Here is a 21,750-nt window from a genome sequence, read left to right on the forward strand (position 1 = left end):
AAGGAAGGAAGGAAGGAAGGAGACAAAGATTGGAATTTATGGAATAAAGCCACCTGGAAATATTGGCCTGGCACCTTGCTTACAGGGTTTGAGGCAAGCTTACCAGGTGAGTAAAGAAGGGCACTTCTCTGGCAGGCACAAGGAACCTCAGGATATTTTGGGGAACCTCAACAGAAGAAAGGAATTCACTCAAATCTATAGGTATTGCAAGCAGAGTCTGATAACAAGTCCTTGGCTCGGTTTTCCTGGCCTTGAGAGGTCTATAAAGTTCTATCTGAGATTCCTGATACAACGTTGCAGCAAAAGAGGCTTAAAAGAGCCTCTATGATCAACTGGTTTGAGAAGATTAGGTATTAAATCTTCTTTGAATGTTTGGTAGAAGTCTGCTGAGAAGCCATCTGGTCCTGGGTGGTTGCGCTTTGGGAGGTTTTCTTTATTGCTGTATCCATCTCTTTATTTGCAATTGGTCTTTTCAGATTCTCTATTTCATCTTGGTTCAGTTTCGGGAGGTTGTAAGAGTCTAAGAATCTATCCATTTCTTCTAGATTGTCCAAATCACTGGCATATAGTTTTCCATAGTATTCTCTTATAATCCTTTGTATCTCTGTGGTATCCATTGTAATTTCTCCTCTTTCATTTCTAATTTTATTTATTTGAGGCTTCTCTCTTTGTTTCTCAGTGAGTCTGGCTAAAGGTTTGTCAATTTTGTTTATCTTCTCAAAGAACTGGCTCTTAGTTTCATTGAGCCTTTCTACTATTTGTTTGGTTTCTATTTCATTTATCTCTGCTCTAATTTTTATTATTTCCTTCCTTATGCTGACTTTGGGCTCTGTTTGTTCTGCTTTTTCTAGTTCTGTTAGGTGTAGTTTAAGATTGCTTATGTGAGATTTTTCTTGTTGCTAAGGTGGGCCTGTATTGCTATGAATTTCCCTCTTAGGACCGCTTTTGCTGCCTCCCATATGAGTTGGCATGGTGTATTTTCACTTTCATTTGTCTCCAGATATTGTTTGATTTCCCCTTTAATTTCTTCAAGGATGCGTTGGTTGTTCAGTAGCATGTTGTTTAGTCTCCACATACTTGTCACTTTCCCAGCTTTGTTCTTGTAGTTGATTTCTAGTTTCACAGTATAATGGTCGTAAAAGATGCTTGATATGATTTCGATCTTCTTAAGTTTATTGAGGCTTGCCTTGTTTCCCACCATATGGTCTATCTTTGAGAACGTTCTACGTGCACTTGACAAGAATGTATAATCTGCTGTTTTGGGATGGAATGTTCCATATATATCTATGAAGTCCATCTGGTCTAGTTTTCTGCTTAATTCCGCTAGTTCCCTGTTGACTTTCTGTCCATGTGATCTATCCATTGATGTGAGTGGGATGTTAAGGTCCCCTTCTATTATTGTGCTGCTGTTAATATCTCCTTTTCGGCCTATTAATGGTTGCTTTATGTACTTTGGTGCTCCTGCGTTAGGTGTATATATATTTATGTGCTATGTCGTCTTGGTGGAATGTCCCTTTTATCACTATATACTGTGCCTCTTTGACTCTCATTGCCTTTTTCATCTTGAAGTCTACTTTCTCTGATATAAGTACAGTAACATCTCCTTTCTTGTTTTTGCCATTAGTATAGAGTATCATCTTCCATCTCTTTACCCTGAGCCTGTGTTTGTCTGTAAAGCTGAGATATGTTGCCTGGAGGCAGCATATTGTTGGGTCTTCTTTTTTAATCCATCTTGTCACTCTGAGCCTTTTGATTGGAGACTTCAATCCATCTACATTTAGAGTGATTATTGATATATGAGAGCTAATACTGCCATTTTATCTCTTGTTTGCTGGTTGTTCTGTATTTCCCTTGTTTCTCAGCCCATGTATTTCGGACTGCCAATCCAGTTTGGAAGTTGTCTATGATGGTTTTCTCAGTATTTATCATTTGTGTGTCTGTTCTGATTTTTTGTTTAGTGGTTACTGTGAGGTTTTTATAAAAGATCTTATAGATGAGATAGTCCATTTTCTGATACCCTCTCATTCCCCTAGCCTAAGTAGTTTCCATCTCTTTCCTCTTCCCCATCTAGGTTATTATTGTCAAAACTTTTTCTGTTTTCTGTGGTGACTTTGAAGTTATTATAGTTATTCTTGATGTTGTCCTTCCATTTATCTTTAATTTTTTTAATTAAGTGTTTGCTAACCTCTTATCATAGACAGTCTACACCCAGTCTTGATTCGGTTGGCCCCTTTCAGGTATTGGTTCCCTTTTTTCAATCCAGATTGCCATTCCTATTTCTGTTACTCCTTAGAATTCTTGTATTATTTGTAATGTTCAAACCAGTCACTGTTTTCTCTACTCAGTGTTGTGAAACCGGTATACAGGCTGGAGCAAAGAGTGCTCAGCAACTTGAGGGGGTCGATCGATCTTACCAGCCTGCATGAATTTCCTTTTCTGAGAAAGACCATGCCTAAGAACTCACTTTAAAAACGACTCTTTTCAAATATTGAATGGTCATCATTGTTACTGTACCCGTTCTATAATTTTAAACAATGTGAGAATGAGGATTCCTGTAAAAACACAGGTGCAATGTTTGTGTGACAATCTAAAATTACTTGAAAAATTATATTGCCTATGAAATGCTTCCTCCATTAATATGTATACCTCTATGCTTGCCCACGATATCCAACTATTTCCCCCCACCGTGGACAACTGGGCAAATCAATAATATAACAGCCTACCACTGACAGACATGACAGACCCGGGGCAGGCAGCAGCCACGCTGGCATGAAAGACAATGTTTTGATCATCAATGCCTTCTTGGAATGATTAGAGATTAAAAGGAGTGAAATGATGAATAAATGACAAGCAAAAGGATATATTAGAGTATATAAAGAAGCCATTTGGTTTAAAACTAATTTGGCCTGAACTTGTTTTTCCAAAAGGGCCTGATGTGGCCTGTTGAGCAGACATTGTACATCTGCTTTAAACATTCACAGTGCCCCAAAGACAGGAACGATGTCCTTAAAGGTAGGGCTATATCTTCGCCCCATATTGCCATTTCCTTGAGGATAAGCATCTCTTCTTGGGAACTAAGGATTAATTACTGACGTGTAGCACTTGCCCTGTGATGACTGACCTGCTGTGCTAGCTCAGCAATCTCGTGACTGTTGTAAAAGGGACCTTGCTATCATGTGATCGCTACTCTTTGTTCCAAGATGGTGTATAACGGCCCTGTACACCCCATTTCTTTAGTTGTCCTTCTTCCTTGGGGACAGAAGGTCTCATACTATAGTCCTCAGACCTGGCTCTTAACAACCTTATGCCAAATTTTGATTTATAGATTGATAATGGATTATTTGCATTGATGTGTGTAACGTCAGCTCAGGCAGGTGGGAGAGCCTTCTGGGTCAGTGTGGGTGCAGAAGGAACACAGAACCACACCAGGTATTTCCACAGGGAGGATCGGACCTAGGAACACGTGACAGGGAGCCCCTATTTAGGGGCAGCCCAGGGGTGGTAACTGCAGGAAGCGGCTGACACCCTTGAGGGGAATCAAGGGAAGGGGCTGAAATGATCAGAACCTGGAAACCTGGAGGAGGCCCCAGGGCAAGAGACCCAGATGTCTGGGTGGTGTGCGAGCCAGTTGGGGCACCGGGAGGCTGGTCTGGGACCCTCGACCCCAGTGGATCTCTCTCTCTCTCTACCCATGACCTGGTTGCATGGCCCTGGGTGAGCCTTGTACACTCCAGGACTTGTATGTAATAAACTGTTTTTTCTTCCACATGTTTCCTGAGGCTTATTGCTGAAGAGCCTCTTGCAATCATAGTAAGAACCACAAGGGCAGGTCCAGCTGTAAGACTGGTTTAGAAAGGGGAGATTGACCCAATGTGAGGATGTGCCAACTACCATTTATTTCTACTCCAGTTCCCATTCAGGGAGTGGGGAATGCCTGCTGCGAGGGGGCAGGGGCCCCCCTGAGAGTTTGATTGTGCCTGGGGCCTCCGATTCCTTGGCCCCCATGTGCCCCACATGAAAGAGGGGCCAGGATGATGCTTTGCCTGTCGAGATGATGACCTGGGCCCTGAGTCCAACACTCCTACCATGTCTTGATGCCCTTCTCCTCAGGGTCCATCACCAAGGACCAGCCATGTGCTCCTCTGAGGGCAGCCCGAGGGATGGGCCTTTGCACACAGCCGTGATGTGACAGCGTCCTTCCCCCTGAGGGCTCTACCCTCATTCAGTTGTGGGGTCAGGTCTGAAGACCAGTTCACCACAGAGGCCCAGGGTAACAAGTTGTATTGAGCTCTTGCATCAGTTTCCTGGTCTGCCATCCTTGCTTCCTCGGCTGGGGGAGGCTGAGGGGCATCCTGTTTTCTGTCCTTCTATTTCACCCCCAGGGACACAGTCTATGAACGTCTCTAGGACCCTCTGCTGGTCAGGTCCTGTGGCTGCCACTCTCACGTGCTGGGAGGAGATCATTGATCCCCTGGCCTCCAGGCTCCACTGGCACTGCCCTGCTTCCCTGTGGGCGTCTCCCAGAATCAGTCCTGGGGCAGAGGAGGCCACCATTTCCTGCACGGAGTGATGGCCCTCACCCTCCACCTGGCGAGTGGGGTGTCCCCAGCTCTCCTGCCGGTCAGCATTACATGCTCTAGCCTGGAAGTCGGGATGGAAGCCCAGGCAGGACAGTGAGAGATGAGGCACTCGCCCTGAGGAGGCGCCAGGAAACGTGGGAAAGCGAGGCCCCACTAGGTGAGGAGGACACAGGAGATGTGCTGCCAGGTGGTGGAGGTGGGACCGAGAGGCTCAGGGTGTGGACGTGCTGACAGAGGGTTTGTCAGATGCGGGAAGGTCTGACTGGCCCTGTCTGCCGGGCCTGGGTCGGGGTCGCCTGAGTGGGGTCTGGGCTGTGCGTCATCAGTTGACCCCCAGGTCCTTCCCAACTCAGAGTAAGTCCCTCTCAGACCCAGAGGGGTGGGTCTGGCAGTGTTTCCTCCCCCAGGACCTACCTTCCTTGGGCCTGTCCTCCTGCGTGCTCCCACACAGAGGACGATGGGGAAAGGAGGTGTGCCTCGTGCACACTCACGTCCCACCCCGAGGACCCCAATCTGCCAGCTACCTTCTGGAGCTGGGGGACTGCTTTTGGAGTCAGATAACAGGATGTGGCTGAGGGGTGTGGAGGATCCACAGCTGGGGTCCCGGTGCACAGGGAGGATAGGGGGCTGTGGCCTCCCCAGCCCTCACTGCACCTGCCCAGCTGGTTGTGGGCAAGGTCTGCCCTGGGGCATCCCCAAGTGCCCACACATCCAGGGGCCATCGTGGAACCAGGTAAGGGAGCAGATCTCCTGGTCAGGGCACGGTTTTGTTCAGGTAGTTGGCCAGGACTAGAAAGGGCTTAACGCTGAGGATGGCTGCTCCTCACTTCTCCAGCTGGCCCCTGTCCCTCCTGAGGACACTGGTGACCCCACCCCTCACCTGCAGAGGAGCAAGGACACCAGGACAGAGCCTGGTGGGCTGGACGAGGCAACAGCAGGATGCAGCAGCAGCTGGATCGCCCAGGGTGGGCTGGGAGGGCTGCGGCTCCATCAGCCTCGCCCACAGATACAAAACCCATGACTTCCCACAGGGTCTGAGTGCCCGCATTGACACAGCACCGCTGCTCCCAGCCAGCTGAGAGGGCCAGTGGGAGTGGGGACACAGTGTGCTCTTGCAACAGGGTGCAGACATTGGGGAAGGAGGGACACCCATCCTAGGACCCTGGTCCAGCCATGGCTCCCAGCAGGAGGCCAGTAACCAAGAAAACCTGAGGACATGCCCCACCCTCCAGAGCAGCACAGCAGGTGGGCAGGGAGGAGGTGGCTCCGTCTCAGGGGCAGCTGGGGACTCTCCACAGGCCCCCCCAGGGACATCACTGCACCATCACATGCAAGTGAACTTTATTGAATCCAGGTGTAGGCAGGTATGTCTGTACATGGTGCTGTGGAAAGGCGTGGGGTGAGGGGTTAGGGCCAACAGCTCAGGATGCTGGGCCAGCAAGGTGAGATGGGGCCGGGGCCAGGCTGTGAGCGGCTAGATGTCACCGTCCGGATGCCCGGAAATCTGGTAGTAAATGACACTAGCGCTAGCAGCGAAAATACCGATGAAAACGATAGTCACAGCAACGCCCAGGACCAAGGCAGCAACGTTCAGGCTCCTGGCAGTGGACGCGTAGCTCCGGGCCCCAGTCATATCACCCACCATCTTCCAGTCCCTAGACTGGGGGAGAAGACACAGTGAGAGGGACCTGGAGGGGGTCTGGGAGAGCCAGCTGAGGTGACTCAGGTCCTTCCCTGCCTGGTCCCTGCCCAGAGGGGCCTGCACCTGCTCTTCACCCAGATGGGGCCACCCCGTCCCGTCCCCTGGAGCCTGAGCAGCACCGTGCCCCGTGGGCCCTCCCATCTGGGCCTCCATCTCCTTCCTCACAGACTCAGCCTCTCCAGGAGGCCTCAGGCTCCTCCTCCCTCTGCTCTGGCCTCTTCACTGGCTGCTCGCCCCCGCAATGGGGCAGCATTCCCTGTGAGTCCCTTTGTTCCTTCTGAGAGATCCTTGGAGCCCCATCCTGAGTCTGAGGGATGCAATTTCTCGTTTGATCAATAGAGGAATTCCCTGGAGTCCTGGGGACAAAGTCAGACCCTGGCCATGGCTGTGCACCTCATGCAGCCTCATTGTGATCTATGCGCGCACCCACACACACACACACACAAGGCCTCCCACACCCCAGGTGCCATCTGGGTGGGGACCTAGCCGGCAGACACACACTTTCTGGGGAATCCCCCACGCACCCACCCATCTTCACGGAGAAGGCAAATGCCACGAAGCCCAGGCAGCACCAGTTCATGAAGAGCGTGTTGAACAGGGACCAGATGACATGGTCGCGAATGGGGGGCTCGCTGTGGATGTTGATCACGGTGGTTGTCATGGGAGCTGAGCCTTGGGGTGCCCCCATCACAACCACCCCTTTCTCGTCCCCGGACATGTCTTATGTTATGGGACAATGATCTGGAAGCCAGTGAAGAAGGGCTGGAAAGTGTGGTCACGATGTGGAGCTATGATCATTTGTGCAGTGAGGACCGGATGCAGGAGGATGGTCCTTGGTGTAGCTCAGGCCCCATCTCTGGGTCCCCTTTCCACATCTCAACTCAGTAGTTCTGCTTTCTCAGAAGCTTCTATTTCATGGTCTTTCGTAAATTGGTGAATTGGCTGGAACTAGGAAGGTGGAACAAATGACTGAGTCTCAAGTTACTCTCAGGCAGGGTTGGAGGAAGGGCTGTGGTCTAAGGGGGGCTTCCTGTCCCAGGCAGTCAGGTCAGGTCCTGTCTCTGCTGACCCACCTCTTCCTTTAGGGCTGTGGATTGGCCCTGGGGACGTTTCCCCAGCCTGACAGTCACCCATCCTCTCCCCCAGCCCAGCCCCAAGCCTGCTGCAGAACCTCACTGTCCCCAGGCAGGGCCCCCACCAGGCCCTCACTGGGACTCCACACTCCAGGCCCCGAGGGAGTCCCTCCACCCCCACCCCCAGAGCCCACACCTGGGCAGTTCCACGCCTCCTCTCTGAAGTCTGTTGTTCTTTCCTCCTTCTGCCTCCAGGCCGCAGGTGGGGTCTGGGTGTTGCTGTGACACGCTCTTACTTGATACCATCCCTGCTATCAGTTCCCCTACAGTGACCCCAGCATGCATGGGGTTAAAACTAGAAGCACACATTCCCAGGTCGCTGGGTCTTTAGTTATACTCATGTGTAAACGTCTGTCTCTTTAACCTGTGACTCCCTGGGCTTTACCAACAAATAGAAGTTACACATTGTTCAAGCCCCGGTGGGCTGGCACTGGGCTCCCACTAAAGCTGCGGCTCATCACAGGCCCTCGAGCTTCTTTTACAGAGAAACTAACGTCCAGAGAACATCAGGAAACTGAAACCTCCCGGGCCCAACTCCTCAGCTTCCTGACGCCAGAGTGTACCCTCCACCACGGAGACATACATCCAGGGACACTCAGCTGAGAAATCCTTTGTCTCCTCTGCTGGGAGCAGCCCCAGACACAGGCCGATGGGAAATGCTGACCAAGAAGGCCACCGCCCCCTCCCCTACCTAAAACCCCAAATAAAAACCCCCACCCGTTTCTTAAAAGGGAGCTAGCAACTTTTGAAGCACTGGCCCTTGCTGTGCTCCCTCTGCCTGGCAAAGAAAGAAAAGCCTTTCCTTTTTCACTCAAGTCCGTGTTCTCCTTATTTGGGTTGGCATTGGGTTAAGAGACTGAACTTTCAGTTACATTTCGTGGTTGCAGATCAGGACCCAGCAGTCTGCGTTGCCTGCCCCCAAGGAGCCTTCCAGGCCCTCTCCCCAGGGTCCCCCAGGAACAGGAACACTGGGCGCTCTGTGATGTGAGGAGGTGGCTGTGGTGGGAGACAGGAGGACTCCAGGGCATTTGGCAGCAGCTCTGGAGCACGGGGCAAGCATACTTGTGCAGCCCCACCCCCCCCCATCCCCCATCATTTTATATAAGGGCCAAGGAGCTTGAGAGGAAGGATCCAGGGGTACCCAGAAAGCAGATCGCTCAGAGGAGCCTTGGGAGGAGGCAGTACCCCCCATTGGCCAGGGCCTTCCTGAAATTACATGCTTTCCTTCCTGCCTCCGTCCACCCCACGGAAAGATGAGGACATCAGAGCAGAGAGAGGTGGTACCTGTGGTCAGGTAGTTCCTGTGATTTAGCTGCAATGACCACTGCACTGTTCCCCTAACAGAACAGAGACATCGGGCGTCCTACGCCAGCCCCTGCACCACAGCCCCTCTGTAGCCCCTTCCACGTGGATCATCCCCTCTGGCTCCTTCTCGTCCCTCCCGCTCTGCTCTCTGAGAGCCCTCCCAGGTCAGGGTTCCCTCCTAGCTCTCTCCTGGAGCTTCTGAGGCCCCCAGTGCCCTCCTCCCTGTCTTGTCGTGGGAGTTAGCATTTCAAAGAAGAAGGAAGTCTCGACAGGGTCCCTTACTGGCCAAGATGGAGGAGGGTACAAACAGAATTTTGCTTTACATAGAAATAAGGGTGGAAAGTCTTCTTCTGTGAGTTTCAGGGGGAGGCTGGGTTCTCTTCCACACCCACTTATCCAATATGTGGAGCCTAGGGGTGCTGGAGGTACCCTCCTGGCTCCTGGCCGCCTCCTGCAGGTCATCTCCCACTGTCCTCTGTAAACCCGCCAGTTCCCTGAACTCATCCACTTGACTCTGCAATAGTTATTTGTGCTGTTCACCAGGACACCTGCTCTCCTCTTCCTGCGCAAGTGCACGGAAGGCACTTCCCCGCCACCTTGAAGTCAGACGTGATTGGGGGCTCGCTGCGACAAGAGACTTGCCACACTTCCTGTGGCAACCATGGAAGCCCACGTTAGGGGAGTCCGCCTGGGGCCCCTGGGCGAGGGCCTTACTTGGACCCACACTGAGCGCTCGCAGGAGCAGGAAATAAAGCTTGCCTTGAAGTCGCTGAGAGTCAGGCTCGTTTACCACCCCAGCACAGTCTGGCTCGCGCTGACCGACACAGCGAAACACCACCACAAGTGCAGACGTGGAACACGTGGCCTTGGCCCAGAGCCAGCTGCCAGGCAGCGGGGGCTCTGCTCGAGGCCGGAGAGAGCGACCCGGGTAAGGAAAGTTACCGGGGCCGCAGGGCCCAGACTTTGGGCCAAACAGGACTCTGGGCACCTCTCCGAGGGTTTGCTGGATGAGATTAATGTTTGAACCATGGACTGAGTGAAGCAGACCGTCCTCCCCGGTGCGGTGGCCCTTGTCCATTCCTTAGGAGGCCTGAATAGAATAGGAGTGAGGGAGAATGCGCTCTCTCCGCCCGACTGCCTGTGAGCTGGGACATCCGTCCTTTCCTGCCTTCAGACTCAGACCCGAGCCAGAGCTACGCCATGGACTCCATGGGCCTGCAGCTCGCTGACAGCAGATCATGGGCCCCATAACCACGCGAGCCAGTTCCTAGTAATAGCTCTCTTTCTGTATACCCCCTGGTTCTGTTCCTCTGGAGAGCCCAGCCTAATACAAGCAGTGAGGAAATTGGTGGTTAAATGGCTCCCTGTGATATTTGGGATTCAGTTTTTGATCTGCCCTAGAATAAGATGTTGGACAGCAAACCGTCATCGTGCTGTTCGCTGTCGGCTGTGTATTTGGGCTTCGTGAGCTCAGGAGAGAATCGCCTGGTGGGTGAGCAAGAATGAAAGGATGTGGAGAAAATCCAGAGTGGAGCCTTGCAGCCTCAGAAGAGATGACAGCTTTCCAACTGCAGCCAGTAAAAGATAAAATTACAGGCTCCCGAGGTGTAAAACTCAGCAATGCTGAAGGAGGGGAATCGCGGGTGTGGCTCGCGCATCAAGCCCGACAAGTCCCAGCCCCTGCCTTCAAGTCCGGAGCTGGGCTGAGAACCGAGCGGTACCCTAGAACTGTGGGGAAAAAGGAGCTATGGGTGTAACGATGGGCACAGGAACCTGCCTGAAGTTAAATCAAATTTTTAAAAGCTGATTCAATATATGAAGGAGTTGTAGTGCCCCCTCTCCCAAAACAGCCTAGACCCAAAGAGACTGTGACCCCAACTCTTCGTGGGTGAGAGGGGACTGGGAAAGCTGCTCAGTTCTCCAGTGCCTGCCGGACGTCGCTGCCTGATCCAGGACGCTGCATCCACTTTGATCTTCACGAGACTGGAGGAGAGGGTGGGATGGCTGTGGGGGGAGGGGGTATTTTGCATACAGGAAGGAGAGTCCCCAATTTCTTTGTGACCAGGTGTCTGAAGGTGGCCATCATTGGCACTCGTCACCAGATGCTTGGCTCTCTGGAGCAGCTGCTGGGCTTGCATCTCCCCCCACCTTCAAATCTGGGCAAATCCAGGGTGTGACCCACCGAGTGTCCTTCCTTCTGCTGCAGTGGGTGTGGAGGCGCAGGTCAAGGTGGAAGCTGGTCCCCGCACGACTGTGGGAAGCAGAGTCCCTACCTGACACTTACTGGGGGAGTAGCAAGAACAGGACGTGTATTTGGGGTTGTTTGTTACACAGCCTGGCCCAGCCCACCCTGACTGGTGCACTGTTCCTTGTGGCAGCCACCTCTAGGCTCAGCTTGGTCTCTCATCCATTGAGATTCTAGCCTTGGCTCCACGTGTTCTCCAAACCTTTTCCCGGCAGGATTTTGGTGACTTCAGAAACACAATTACCGAGGAGTCCGTTTTCCTAACATTTCCATCGGCCATTGCCTGATATATTCAGAGTCTGTGTTATTGGGTGAGAATAATTTAAACCTTTCCTTATTGTGAAATTTAGCAAACATACAGCCAAGGGCATAAAACATAAAGAGCACTGCCTAATGAATTGCTAAAATGCAAACACGTATGAAAATACCACCCAAGTCAAAGACCAATACATTGCCAATATCCTGGAGGGCAGCTGCCCAGCTTTTCCTGCACCGAGCCTCCCTTCCCATGAAGGTCACCCCTCTCTGGACTTCTGTGGTGAGCACACTCCTGCGTTTCATCCAAGTTTTAACCCCTAAGTGTGGGTTAAACCAAACCTGATTGTGTGTAAGAGAAACTTGAACACTATGGTTTAATGTTGCTTGTTTGGAACTGCTGTAAATGGAGCCATACTGTGTGTTTTCTTCGATGCCTCCATTCCTTCACTCAACATTGCATCCGTGAGCCTCACCCGGGTTGCTAAAGATCCTTTATCCTAATTTCTGTCTTGTTTTCCATTATATAAACATACCACAGCTCATCTGTTCCACTGTGGATGTTCTGCGTTGCTTGCAGCTTGTGGCTCCTGGGAACAATGCTGCTTCAGGCCCCTGTGTGCACGCGCCTCTCCTACGTTGAATTTGCGTTTCTGTCGAATGTGTACTGGGTCGTTGGATATATGTGTCTCCCATCAGGGGACCGGGCCAGATTGCTTTCCACAGTGGTTTTTGCAACGCACCCCCCACAACAGGCCCTGAGGGGCCCCCGTCTCGACGGGCAGCCACTCTGGGAGTTGTGTAGTGCCATCTCCTTTTGGTTTTAATTTTCATGTCCCCAGTGATGAATTAGGTTGCAGCAATTATCTGTTGCCACAATAAAGTTGCATAATAAACACCCACAAAACCTCAGTGGTACAAACCAATAAATGCTTGTTTTTGCTCAAAAGCATGAAATCTCTAGGAGTTTCAGCTGACCTGGTCCAGCTGACCGGGGATCTCTCATCCTCCAAGAAGTTACCCCAGGGTGTCCTTACAGCCATGGCAGGGTCCCCAGAGAGAGTAGAAGCACGCAGGGACTCCTGAGGTCCAGTCTTGGAACTGGCCCACGTCACACTCTCACCACAGTCACTAACTGGAGCAAGTGTGGATTACTGAAAACTGGCCGCAGTGACTCCCAGCCCCACATCCAGGCCCTTGTTGGGGGGAGTGGAGACTCAGGGCCGCTTCGGCAGTCAACCTACCCGAGAAGTCCGGCCCCTTCCTTACGTTTGATGACCACTGGCCGGCGACAGAAATCAACCAACGTTTGTAACAGGAGCTTTGCATGCAGCAACCTCGCAGACTGTCCTGCTGATACTGACAACATCTCCACATTGTCTGATGTTTGTTACTTGATGATTTCATCCAAGAGCTTGAATATTCCACTCTTTTCCTGTTAGTTTAGTGCTTACCCTATAAATTACGACATAACTCTGGTTTCTCAGCATTGGAGACCCTAGGGTGCCTTTCCCTGCTCAATGACGGGGGGTCCTCGGAGCCCCTTGATCCCATGGCCCCCCTCCTGATCATGCCACTTAGCTGTGCTCTTCAATTTTCATGTCCTAATGCATCGAGATGTTGCCATCATCGCCGGGTGCAACTAATTCTTGTTTATACCGACCACGTACACACAGGTTTCTTTGCTCTTCGTCCCTCCCTCTGGCTCATTCTTGTCCAGACCGTTTTCCTTTGGTGTGATGAGCTCCCTTCAGCCTTCAGTGGGCTGAATGGCCGGAGTCCTCGGTCTTTGTTTCCCTGAAAATATCTGTATTTCACCTCCATTCTCGCAGTTTCACTTGGTGTAGAAGTGGAGGTTGGCGCTGAAGATACCATCCCACTGTCTTCTGCTTCAGCTGTTTCTGTGAGGTCAGCCACCGACGTCATCCTTGCCCTTATTAGGAAACCTGTGTTTTTATCAGGCTGTCTATGATTTTGTTTATAACTGTGCTTTTCTGCAATTTTACTACGATGTGTTGAGGTGTGCATTCATTTTTATTTATTCTGGGAGAGACTTCTCCGGTTTCTTAAATCTGCGTGTCAATGTCTGCCGAGGGTTTTGGAAAATTTTCATCATTATAGTTTCAGATATTGATTTTCCCCCTTCTCCATCCCCCCTCCTTCTGGAACTCCAACTAACCATACATTAAAAGTTGTCACTCCGTCTTCAGGATCTCTTACACTCTTGTCTGCTTCTCACACTGCCTCTGTGCTTCTGTCTGAACGCTGCCATCTCGTCCGTCTTCTTCTCAGAGGGAAGCCGTTGAGCTGGCAGCATCCCCCTCCCCTGGAAGCAGCCTGGGAACAAGATCCGGGGACCCAGGTGTATGTCCTCTCCAGCCGTGTTCCATGTGCTGCTGGCCCATCCACTGAGCCCTTAAGTTTGGTTACTCTATCTTGCAGTCCTAGAATTTCTATTTAGGTCCTTTTCAGATCTGCAGTGTCACTTTTTATGGTTTCCCATCCCATGCTAAAATGTTCAAGTTTGCCTTTTACCTCCAAGATCATCGTCGACACAGCTGGGTTATTACCTGGAAATTCCAGTATCCAGAGTTTCTATTGTCTGTTTTTCCTGCTGATCCTCAACCATGTTATCTTGTCTGTTGACCTTTGGGTGCTGGGCGCAGAGCTGATTCCAGGTCTGGGATCATAACTCACCCAGGAGGCTCCTGATGATTCTGGAAGCGCCTGGAATCCCAAACCCAATTTCAGAGACTGAGATTTCTCCATGTTTCTGGATCTTTTCTTAAGTTGTATCTCTTGTTGGATGTCTGTCTTTTAATTCATATGTTGTAACAATAGGACTTATTTCTGTTGCATTTTTTATATTTACGATTTGCTCCCCTTTTTCTTTTGTCTTTCTTATTGTTTTCACGGGACAGGTTACATTTTATTTTATAACTTTTATAAGAAATTACACTCATTCACTTATTCAACACATACTTATTGAGTGCCTACTTTGTGCCAAGACATGTTGTGGGTGGTGGACACAGCATGGTCTGGGTATGTTTTGTGATGGTTGTTCTCAGGACCTGCTCTGAGCACAAGACCCCCGGCCACGGGCTCCTCGGCATTTCCTCTTGCGTCCCTTTCGTCCCCTCCCCCCACACCGGTTTCACCTAGAATTTTATTGGGGTTTGTACAGCTGCATTTCCTTCACCTGCGTCCTTTTCGTTGGTGGTGGTTTGGTCCTGAGACAGGGACAGACTCTGCAAAGGCATTTGCCCGCTCATTTCCTCGGCAGCTCACAGCTTTTCCTGGGTTAGTTTTTCTTTTCTGGTTTCTCCTCCGAGAATGGTTTCAGTGCAGGTGTCTGGGAGGGACACATTCTGAGGATTGCTGGAAATGTCTTTATTATGCTCATATTTGAAAGACAATTTGGCTGGATAGTAAATTCTAGATTTTTTTTTCTCTCCATACTTTAAAATACCACCATATAGTCTTCTCACCTGGTGCGTGAGAAATCTGGTGTCATTGCGATTCTTGTTCCACATAGGTGACCTGTTTTTCTCTGTGGAACTTTCCCTCTCCGGAAACTTTTCTTTGAGACTCGTAAACTTCACTGCCGTGCATCAAAGTGTGGGTTATTTCTCATCTTGCCTCTTCGTGGTCTTCCAGTCTGAGGCCCTCCATCTTTCTTTAACTCTGGGAAGTCTGTCTTCACTCTTTCTTCACTGTTTCAAGTCTTCCCCTCCATCTCCTTTTTCCTCCTGTTCCAGGACACATGTGCACTTCTGCCTCTTGCCCCTGCATCTCTCAGCTTTATCTTGCATTTCCCATCTCTTCACTCCTCCACGTCACCTCTGGGGACAGCTCTCGAAGGGCCTTCCAATACACTAACCTGCCCTCAGTTGGGCCAGTTTACACTGCTGGTCATCTTAAGAGTGATATATGCTGCCACTTCCAGGGTACTGAGTCTGCACCAAGCACTGCTCTCAATGTGGTACATATATCAATAGATTGAATCCTCACAACAACCTGATGAGAGGGCTGCTGTTATTTTCCTTATTTTAGAAGAGGAAATGGAGGCACAGAGATGTTAGGTAACCTGCCCAAGGTCACACAGCTGGAAAGCAGCTATTTATTTCAACGTGCCTAACATTGATTTTTGTCTAGCTTTGTGGTTTGAAGCAATTTAAGACATATGGGAAAATTGCAAGAATAGTTCAGAGAGCTGCTGTTCCTCCCTCACAGATTCCCTGCTGACAACATCTCACCCGTGGTTCCCGATCACAGCAGGAGCCAACACTGGCGCCATACTGTCAGCTAAGCCGAGGACCTCATTCGTGCTTCACCAGTTTTTCCCAAATGTCCTTTTTCTGTTCCAGGATCCCACGCTGCATTTAGTTGTTATTTCTCTCAGCCTCCGCCAGCCCGTAAAACCCCTTCAATCTCTCCTTCTCATTCATGATCTTAATACACTTGAAAAGTACCATCGGCTGTTTTGCAGAGCGTCCCTCGATTTGTGTATTCGGGGGGCTCTCACTTTTGCAGTGAGGTTATGTGTTTTTGGCAACAACACTGCGGAAATGCTGTTGAGACCCTCTCGGCGTCACGTCACGGAGCTCACGATGCTGATGTGTTACTACTGGTGACATTGACCTTGATCACTGGGTAGGTGGTGTCTACTGGGTGTCTCCACATAAAATTACTGTTTTCTTTGTAGATAATTAATATAGTGGGATAATATATTGTAGATAATTAATAATCAGTGTATTTAAGACTATGCAAACTGCATTTCCCTTCAAGCTTTCCCCTATGAATTCCGTGTCCCCTGGTGGATCCTGTCCACAGCATGTCCACTGCAGAGTCTGCCCGAGGGTGGTTTCATTTTCCTCTCTCCGTCCACGTTGATTCGCTGGAATTCTGCAGTCGGGAGGAGCTGTCCCTCACCCTCCACTTGTTTATTTAACCATTGTCTTGCTTAGATCAGGAAGGACATACAGATACTCACTTTATTCTCTGGCCCACAATCCAGCGCTTTCCACGTTGTTGCTGAAACAGCTCCAGAGTTTGCTGTTCGGAGCTCCTCCGGGTTGCCTCCTGCGCTCTTTCACAGCCTTTCTCTGGTTTTGTTTGTGATTTTGAGCACTGCCTTACGTTCTAGCGCACAAGACGGTCCAGGCCCACCTTGGGCATCTCCTTCCCTGGGCCTGAACTGGCCATTTCTCCAGAGGACCCTGGTTCCTTCACTGGAGGACGGTCTGAGGAGCCCGGATCTGGGTGCAGATGTGCTCCTTGCTGCGGGCATTGTGGCTGCTGGGCCCTCTCCACAGAGATGGGAAATGCATGCACGCATACTACTCCACACACACAGACATCTGTTGGTCCCTGTGTTTCTGGATACAGACTAAAAGCTGCGAGTTCATGCTGACCCCTGAGACTCCCATATGACTCTGTGGGGCTCGTGCAAGGCCTCCCCTTCCTACTCCTGACGTCGTTCTGCAACAGAGAGAATCCAGCTCTTTTTTACAAAGATTGACATATTTGTTCAGTCCCCAACGGCAGGTAAAAGAGGTTCAGAATTTCTAGAGCATCGCCCTGAGGAAACCCCATTGCTAACTACAACATGCACCGGCAGCTCCTTGGTCTCCAGCCCACATCCCCTCCCGCTGCCGTCTCCACGGCGACAGTGGTGCCCTTCCCCCCTCTGCCTCCCCGCGTGCAGGCCAGGTCGTGACGTTGGATTTATCTCTTAGGTGTGGATTCCATCTCAAATTTTCCCCAGTCCTGAGAGGTTTAAGTTTCTTGTTTGTTTTCGGGTATGTGAAGCATTACTTTGGTTCCAGCTGGTGAATTTCTATAAAAAGAGAGACCCAGAGACGTCTGCCCCCTCCCACCCTGGTAGGCAACCACTCTCTTCACCTGTGGTTTCTCCTTCCTGTACTGCATTTTCACAAGTGAGCGCACACACATGTGTTTTCTCCTATCACTTTCCTTCTCAGATTAAAGGCTGTGCACTCAGATGAGCTTTTGTGCTTTGCTTTCTCACTTGAGACGTGGCCTGGGAACCATGCATCAGTTTATAGCCATCTGCCCCATTCTTTTTCCCAGCTGCTTAGTACTCTACTGTGTGCACCAACCACGATTTATTCAACCATCTTTTACGAGCAGACATTTAGTTTCTTCTAATGTTTTGCAAGTACAAAAGCGTTGCAATGGACACGTGTACAGAGTTCATTGACCTTCCCGCCTTCCAAGGACGCTGGGCCTGGTCCCTACACGAAGGAACGTGTCTGGTTTCGGGGCCAAAGACGGCCACTTCGGCCTTGACTCTAAGGCACAAGTTACAAAGAATATGTCCTGCATCATGTTCCTTGTCTGGGCTGGCCACCCCGACGGGCACCTGACTGGAGTGTAGAAACATCCCATTCATGGGAACAAGAAGAAATAACTCAAAATATCCAAATGTCTACAACCTTGAGTCAGAACCTAGAGAAACCTTAGGATAAAAGGGAGTCACAGACATAGAACAGTTGGGAGTCTCGCTGAGGAGAGGACGCTTTGCCTCAGACCCAGACAATCAGTGCTCCTGGCTGCCGTACAAACTATGGGGAGTTCCCCGGCTGATTGTGGTGCAGATGTTGTAAGTGCCGATTTGTTGTTCCCCTTTATCCCTGCTCCTTGTTCTGTTTCCCTTTAGCGATAAACTTTGATTGCTTAAACAACCAAGTAGCCTTGGCGGTACCTGTCATTCCTTGCCCTTTGCGGCTGCAGACAACACGCCCTTGTGCAATGTGTACTTCCACATTGTCGGAGACGTATGGTGAGGCAGATTCCTAAAATGGGATTGCTTGGTGTAAGGTGAGTGCACGTGTATTTTTGCTAGGTAGGAGCAAATTTCCTCCAGAATTGTACCGTTTGCATCCCCCAGAGATGCAGGAGTGGGCTGGCTTCCCAGCAGCTTCACCAACAGAGTGTGTCACATTTTAAAATTTTTGCCAGTTTGACAGGTGAGAAGTGAAATCTCAGTCAATTTAATTTGTATTTTTCTAATGAGTGAGTTTAATATTTTTTCCATATATTTGAGGGTCACTTTTTTTTAATGTAGATTGTCTGTTCATGTCTTTTCTCCATTTTTCTTGCTCAGCTTTTGGTCCTTTGTCCTTCAAGGTTTCAGATTTCTTGACCTACGAGGGATATTAGCCCTCTGTCTGTGGTGTGTGTTCCGAATATGTTCTCCTGGTTTCTCAGTGATCTTTTTCCTTTGTTTACAGTGTTTTTTGTCATGCAGATTTAAACAACTGTTTACGTAGTCAAATTAATTCACCTTTCTTTTGCTGCATCTGCATTTTCAGTCTTAGAAAGCCTTTCTTTGGTGCCTGTATGGTTTCAGATCTGCATACAGATCCCAGCCTGTTTCTCTACAAGTCCACCGTGACTGCGCTGGGCTCCGTCGGCATTCGGGCGGCCCTGGACTTCCTGTTCCATTCCTGGGCCGTGTCTGTTCTGGCCCCACACACGGAGTTAACGTGGAGGGCGTGCCCAGGACTGAAACTTGGCTGTTACTCCTGCTCAGGGTTTGCGTCTTTAACTGTGTGAATAGGGCTTTTTAGAGCTGAGGGTCCATCTGGTGTGATGCTTCAGTGCCCACACTCTGTTCCTCAACTGTGTGTTTTTCTTTAAAGTCTCCCTGTGCTCCAGGTACAGGGGAGCTGCTCCGTTTCCTGGGGCTCCCTGACATGAGGGCGTTGGAGTGAGGGTGCAGGGCAGGCCTCCTCGGCGCCAAAGCGAGCGAGGGGCCCAGGCAGAGGCGTCCGGGTCCTGCCTGGCATCCATCCTCTCCACCTGGGGTTCTGGCTGAGGCAGCAGGGCTGTGAGCTGTGTTACCATCTGAACCATCAGGGGGTTTCCATCTCTGTCTCTCCTTTCTCCCTTGGATGCCCCCAGTCTCCACTCCTGGGGAGCCCTGGGCTTTCTTCTGGAAGATCTCTGAGAAGTGGGGACATGCATTTTCTAAGTTTTGTGGGTGTGGGCCTGGTGATGTGAACATCACAGTCATCCTAGTGACTCTCCGGCTTTTTTAAAGGAGAGAGACTCTGGGTGTTGTTGGTCCAACCCTGGAGACAGGGAGAGGAGGGCGGAGGCACAGAAGACCCTGAGAAAGATTCAAAACCAAACAATCTTTTTGGATCCTTAAAGCAAAACCTCAAACTGTGGGTTTCATGTCAAACTTACTGCCAGGAAGCAGCAAAACACAGAGGCTGGCTCCCAGTACGTGCCTGGGCGGGTCTGCGGGTGGGATGGTCCACCTTCCCGCCTGGGATCCACCCGCTGCCGCAGGGGGAGCAGGAGCCGGGAAATCACGTGGCTGCTAATGGGAAGCAGAGCCAGGGACTTTGTTTTCATGACTACGGTCTGTTTTTCCCCGTGTTTGGGATTGTTTTCCTTCCTAGGACTTGAACATTTTTTGACTTGAACTTAGGAATTTCAGTTCAATTTCTCTGAGGCTTAGCTTACTGAGGGAAAGGATTAATTACCGTCCTGTGATGTTTTCCTGGAATACCGGATATTGGGAAAGGGATGGTGTTCAGATCTGGGCATTTTGAATGCTGCTGTCACAGCCTCAGGGCCTCTCTACGCTGCTGTTGGATCTGAAAGTGTAACTTCTGTTACCCTGAACTGGGGAAAGTGCTGAGGGAAGATCTGGGCTGGAAAACAGGACGGAAGCCAACTGGGGCCCAGAATACAACGTGGGCTTGTCCATGTCAGGGTGTTAAGGAAGCAAAAGCTGCCCCCACTCCCACCCCCAAGCTCCCGCCTGGCAGCCCCGGGAGGACACCCCCAGGGCTGATTTTGTGGGGGAGGTGTCCAGGAGAGGAAAACTGTCCCCTACCCATCTTGAGTTCTTGTGGCAGGACTAATAATAAAATTAACATATGTCGAACTAACAGGAGAAATACCAATTTAATACATATGCACGGGAGATCATTAAAATAATGCTCAGAGAGTGACCGAAAAGCAGGCAGCTTTTGTATCTTTTTATGTAAAGAAAGAATAAATTTGTGAGGATTTGACAGGACAAAAAAACTTAGGTTTGGGTGCTTAATTAGTAAAGAATTTAATCTGAGTTTGGTTTGGGGTAGTAAATTAGTAAAAACAGGAACAATGCTTGTTTATGTAGACTTAGCCCTGAATTGCCTCACTCTCTGACAAAGTTGTCTCTCTTGGCTTCCAGGTGCAGGGAAGGGAAAGAGCAGTGTAGAGGTGTCCTTCTTGCACTGGCTGCTTTTCAGGTAACTTGAACCCAAAGTAATCAATATGCCACTGAGGCAGGTCTTGGGCCCTGGGCCCCAGCACAGGCCTGGCCCCGTCCTGATGGATGGCGCTCCCGAGCCAGGGTCAGCTTGCTTGGCCACTGGCTTAGCATCAGGTCAAGTTCATCAGGACAAAGGCTGGGCCTGGGGGAAGGAGTGGCTGTTGGGGACTGCAGCAAACACCTCTGGAGGAAGGGCCCTGAGCTATGCTTTGGACAATGTAGGGGGTTCTTCCGTGAAGCACTGAAGGGTCTGAGATTTCACCTACTTTGCAAGCTGAGAAGTGAGCCTGCCGCAGTTTCAGAAGACAAGCCCAGGGTCCGGGACAGACAGTGGACACCTCACAGCAGGAGCAGTAAGGACACATCACCCAGGGGCTCTGCCAGGGCCAGCCCACACCTGCCTGCATGGTTCATGGAGAGGAGGGCTGGGGGGAGGGGACCAGGCACTTCTGTGCTGAGCATGACCTTTGCCCCAGGGAAACACTATGGTAATTAAACTGGACAGGAGACAAACTTGCTCTCTGCTCCAGGGGGTGACACTGTTTCCATCTTCTAAGGCGGTTCACGAGGAAAACGTCCTCAAAAGAACAGTCGGGAAACAAGGGGCGAGCCGCAGGCAGCGTCCCCCAGCTCTTCCCTCCAGCTGGCCCCTGGTCTACGGGGTGCGGGTCCCCGAACTCTCACCCCGCAAGCAGGGTGCCGCCGCCTCTGCCCGCCAGGCAGGCTCACGGGGTAGAAGTCTTCAGGGCAAGGTGGAGGGAGCTGCCTTCCAACTGAGGGGGCTGGGGGCAGCCTCGCCAGGGCTCAGAGCGCAAGGGTAATGTCGGGGGCCACCTGTGCCCGCTTTTCTGAGCCGGGCTCTCTGTCCCAGCAGAGGTCACGGGTCACAGGCCGAGGACACATTCCCTATCTCTGCCTCCCCTTCTTTCTCAGCAGGGTCTCAGCGCAGAGTAGGGGGGGCACCCCCAAAGCAGCCCCCGGATGACCAAACCAACCGGCTGGGTGCCTTGCGCTCATGCTCTGATTCTGTCACGCAAATCTCCGCTGACCTTTTAGGGCCCGTGGGCCCCGAGCCAGCGCCCCGCCCACTTCCGGCCGCAGCCCGGGCCTCCGGGAGGCCCCCCCCCAACTCACCTCGCACACGCTGGCCCACTTCCGGCCGCAGCCCGGGCCTCGGCGCCCCACCCCCCCCAACTCACCTCGCACACCAGGGCAGGAGCCCACGCATAACT

The 21,750-nt window shown here is 51.0% G+C and overlaps 1 protein-coding gene and 1 long non-coding RNA gene across 3 annotated transcripts; one reads left to right on the plus strand and one right to left on the minus strand.

Annotated features, from left to right (window-relative positions):
* Nucleotides 1-6,054: 6,054 nt before the first annotated feature.
* Nucleotides 6,055-7,000, minus strand: LOC124233205 (interferon-induced transmembrane protein 1-like). Its single transcript, XM_046650373.1, has 2 exons — nt 6,803-7,000; nt 6,055-6,240 (listed from the first exon to the last, which is right to left on the minus strand). The coding sequence occupies exons 1-2, from the start codon at nt 6,998-7,000 to the stop codon at nt 6,055-6,057; spliced, it is 384 nt and encodes a 127-aa protein (XP_046506329.1).
* Nucleotides 7,001-17,927: 10,927 nt separating this feature from the next.
* On the plus strand, nt 17,928-21,634 carry LOC124233206 (uncharacterized). Of its 2 annotated transcripts, XR_006887002.1 has the most exons (4): nt 17,928-18,063; nt 18,596-18,779; nt 20,438-20,495; nt 20,741-21,634. It is a non-coding gene; the product is annotated as an uncharacterized LOC124233206 (long non-coding RNA). The 2 variants fall into 2 exon arrangements; XR_006887001.1 differs by lacking the exon at nt 18,596-18,779.
* The last annotated feature ends 116 nt before the right edge of the window (nt 21,635-21,750 follow it).

This window comes from Equus quagga, unplaced genomic scaffold, assembly GCF_021613505.1.
Source record: "Equus quagga isolate Etosha38 unplaced genomic scaffold, UCLA_HA_Equagga_1.0 160578_RagTag, whole genome shotgun sequence".
In the NCBI taxonomy this organism is placed as follows: Eukaryota; Metazoa; Chordata; class Mammalia; order Perissodactyla; family Equidae; genus Equus; species Equus quagga.

Excerpts from the sequence above, each read along its gene's own strand:
- LOC124233205 (XM_046650373.1), bottom strand. The coding sequence starts at position 7,000 with ATGTCCGGGGACGAGAAAGGGGTGGTTGTGATGGGGGCACCCCAAGGC. Across the intron at positions 6,241-6,802 it reads CCGTGAAGATGGGTGGGTGC|TCTAGGGACTGGAAGATGGT; the intron begins GTGGGGGATTCC and ends CTTCTCCCCCAG.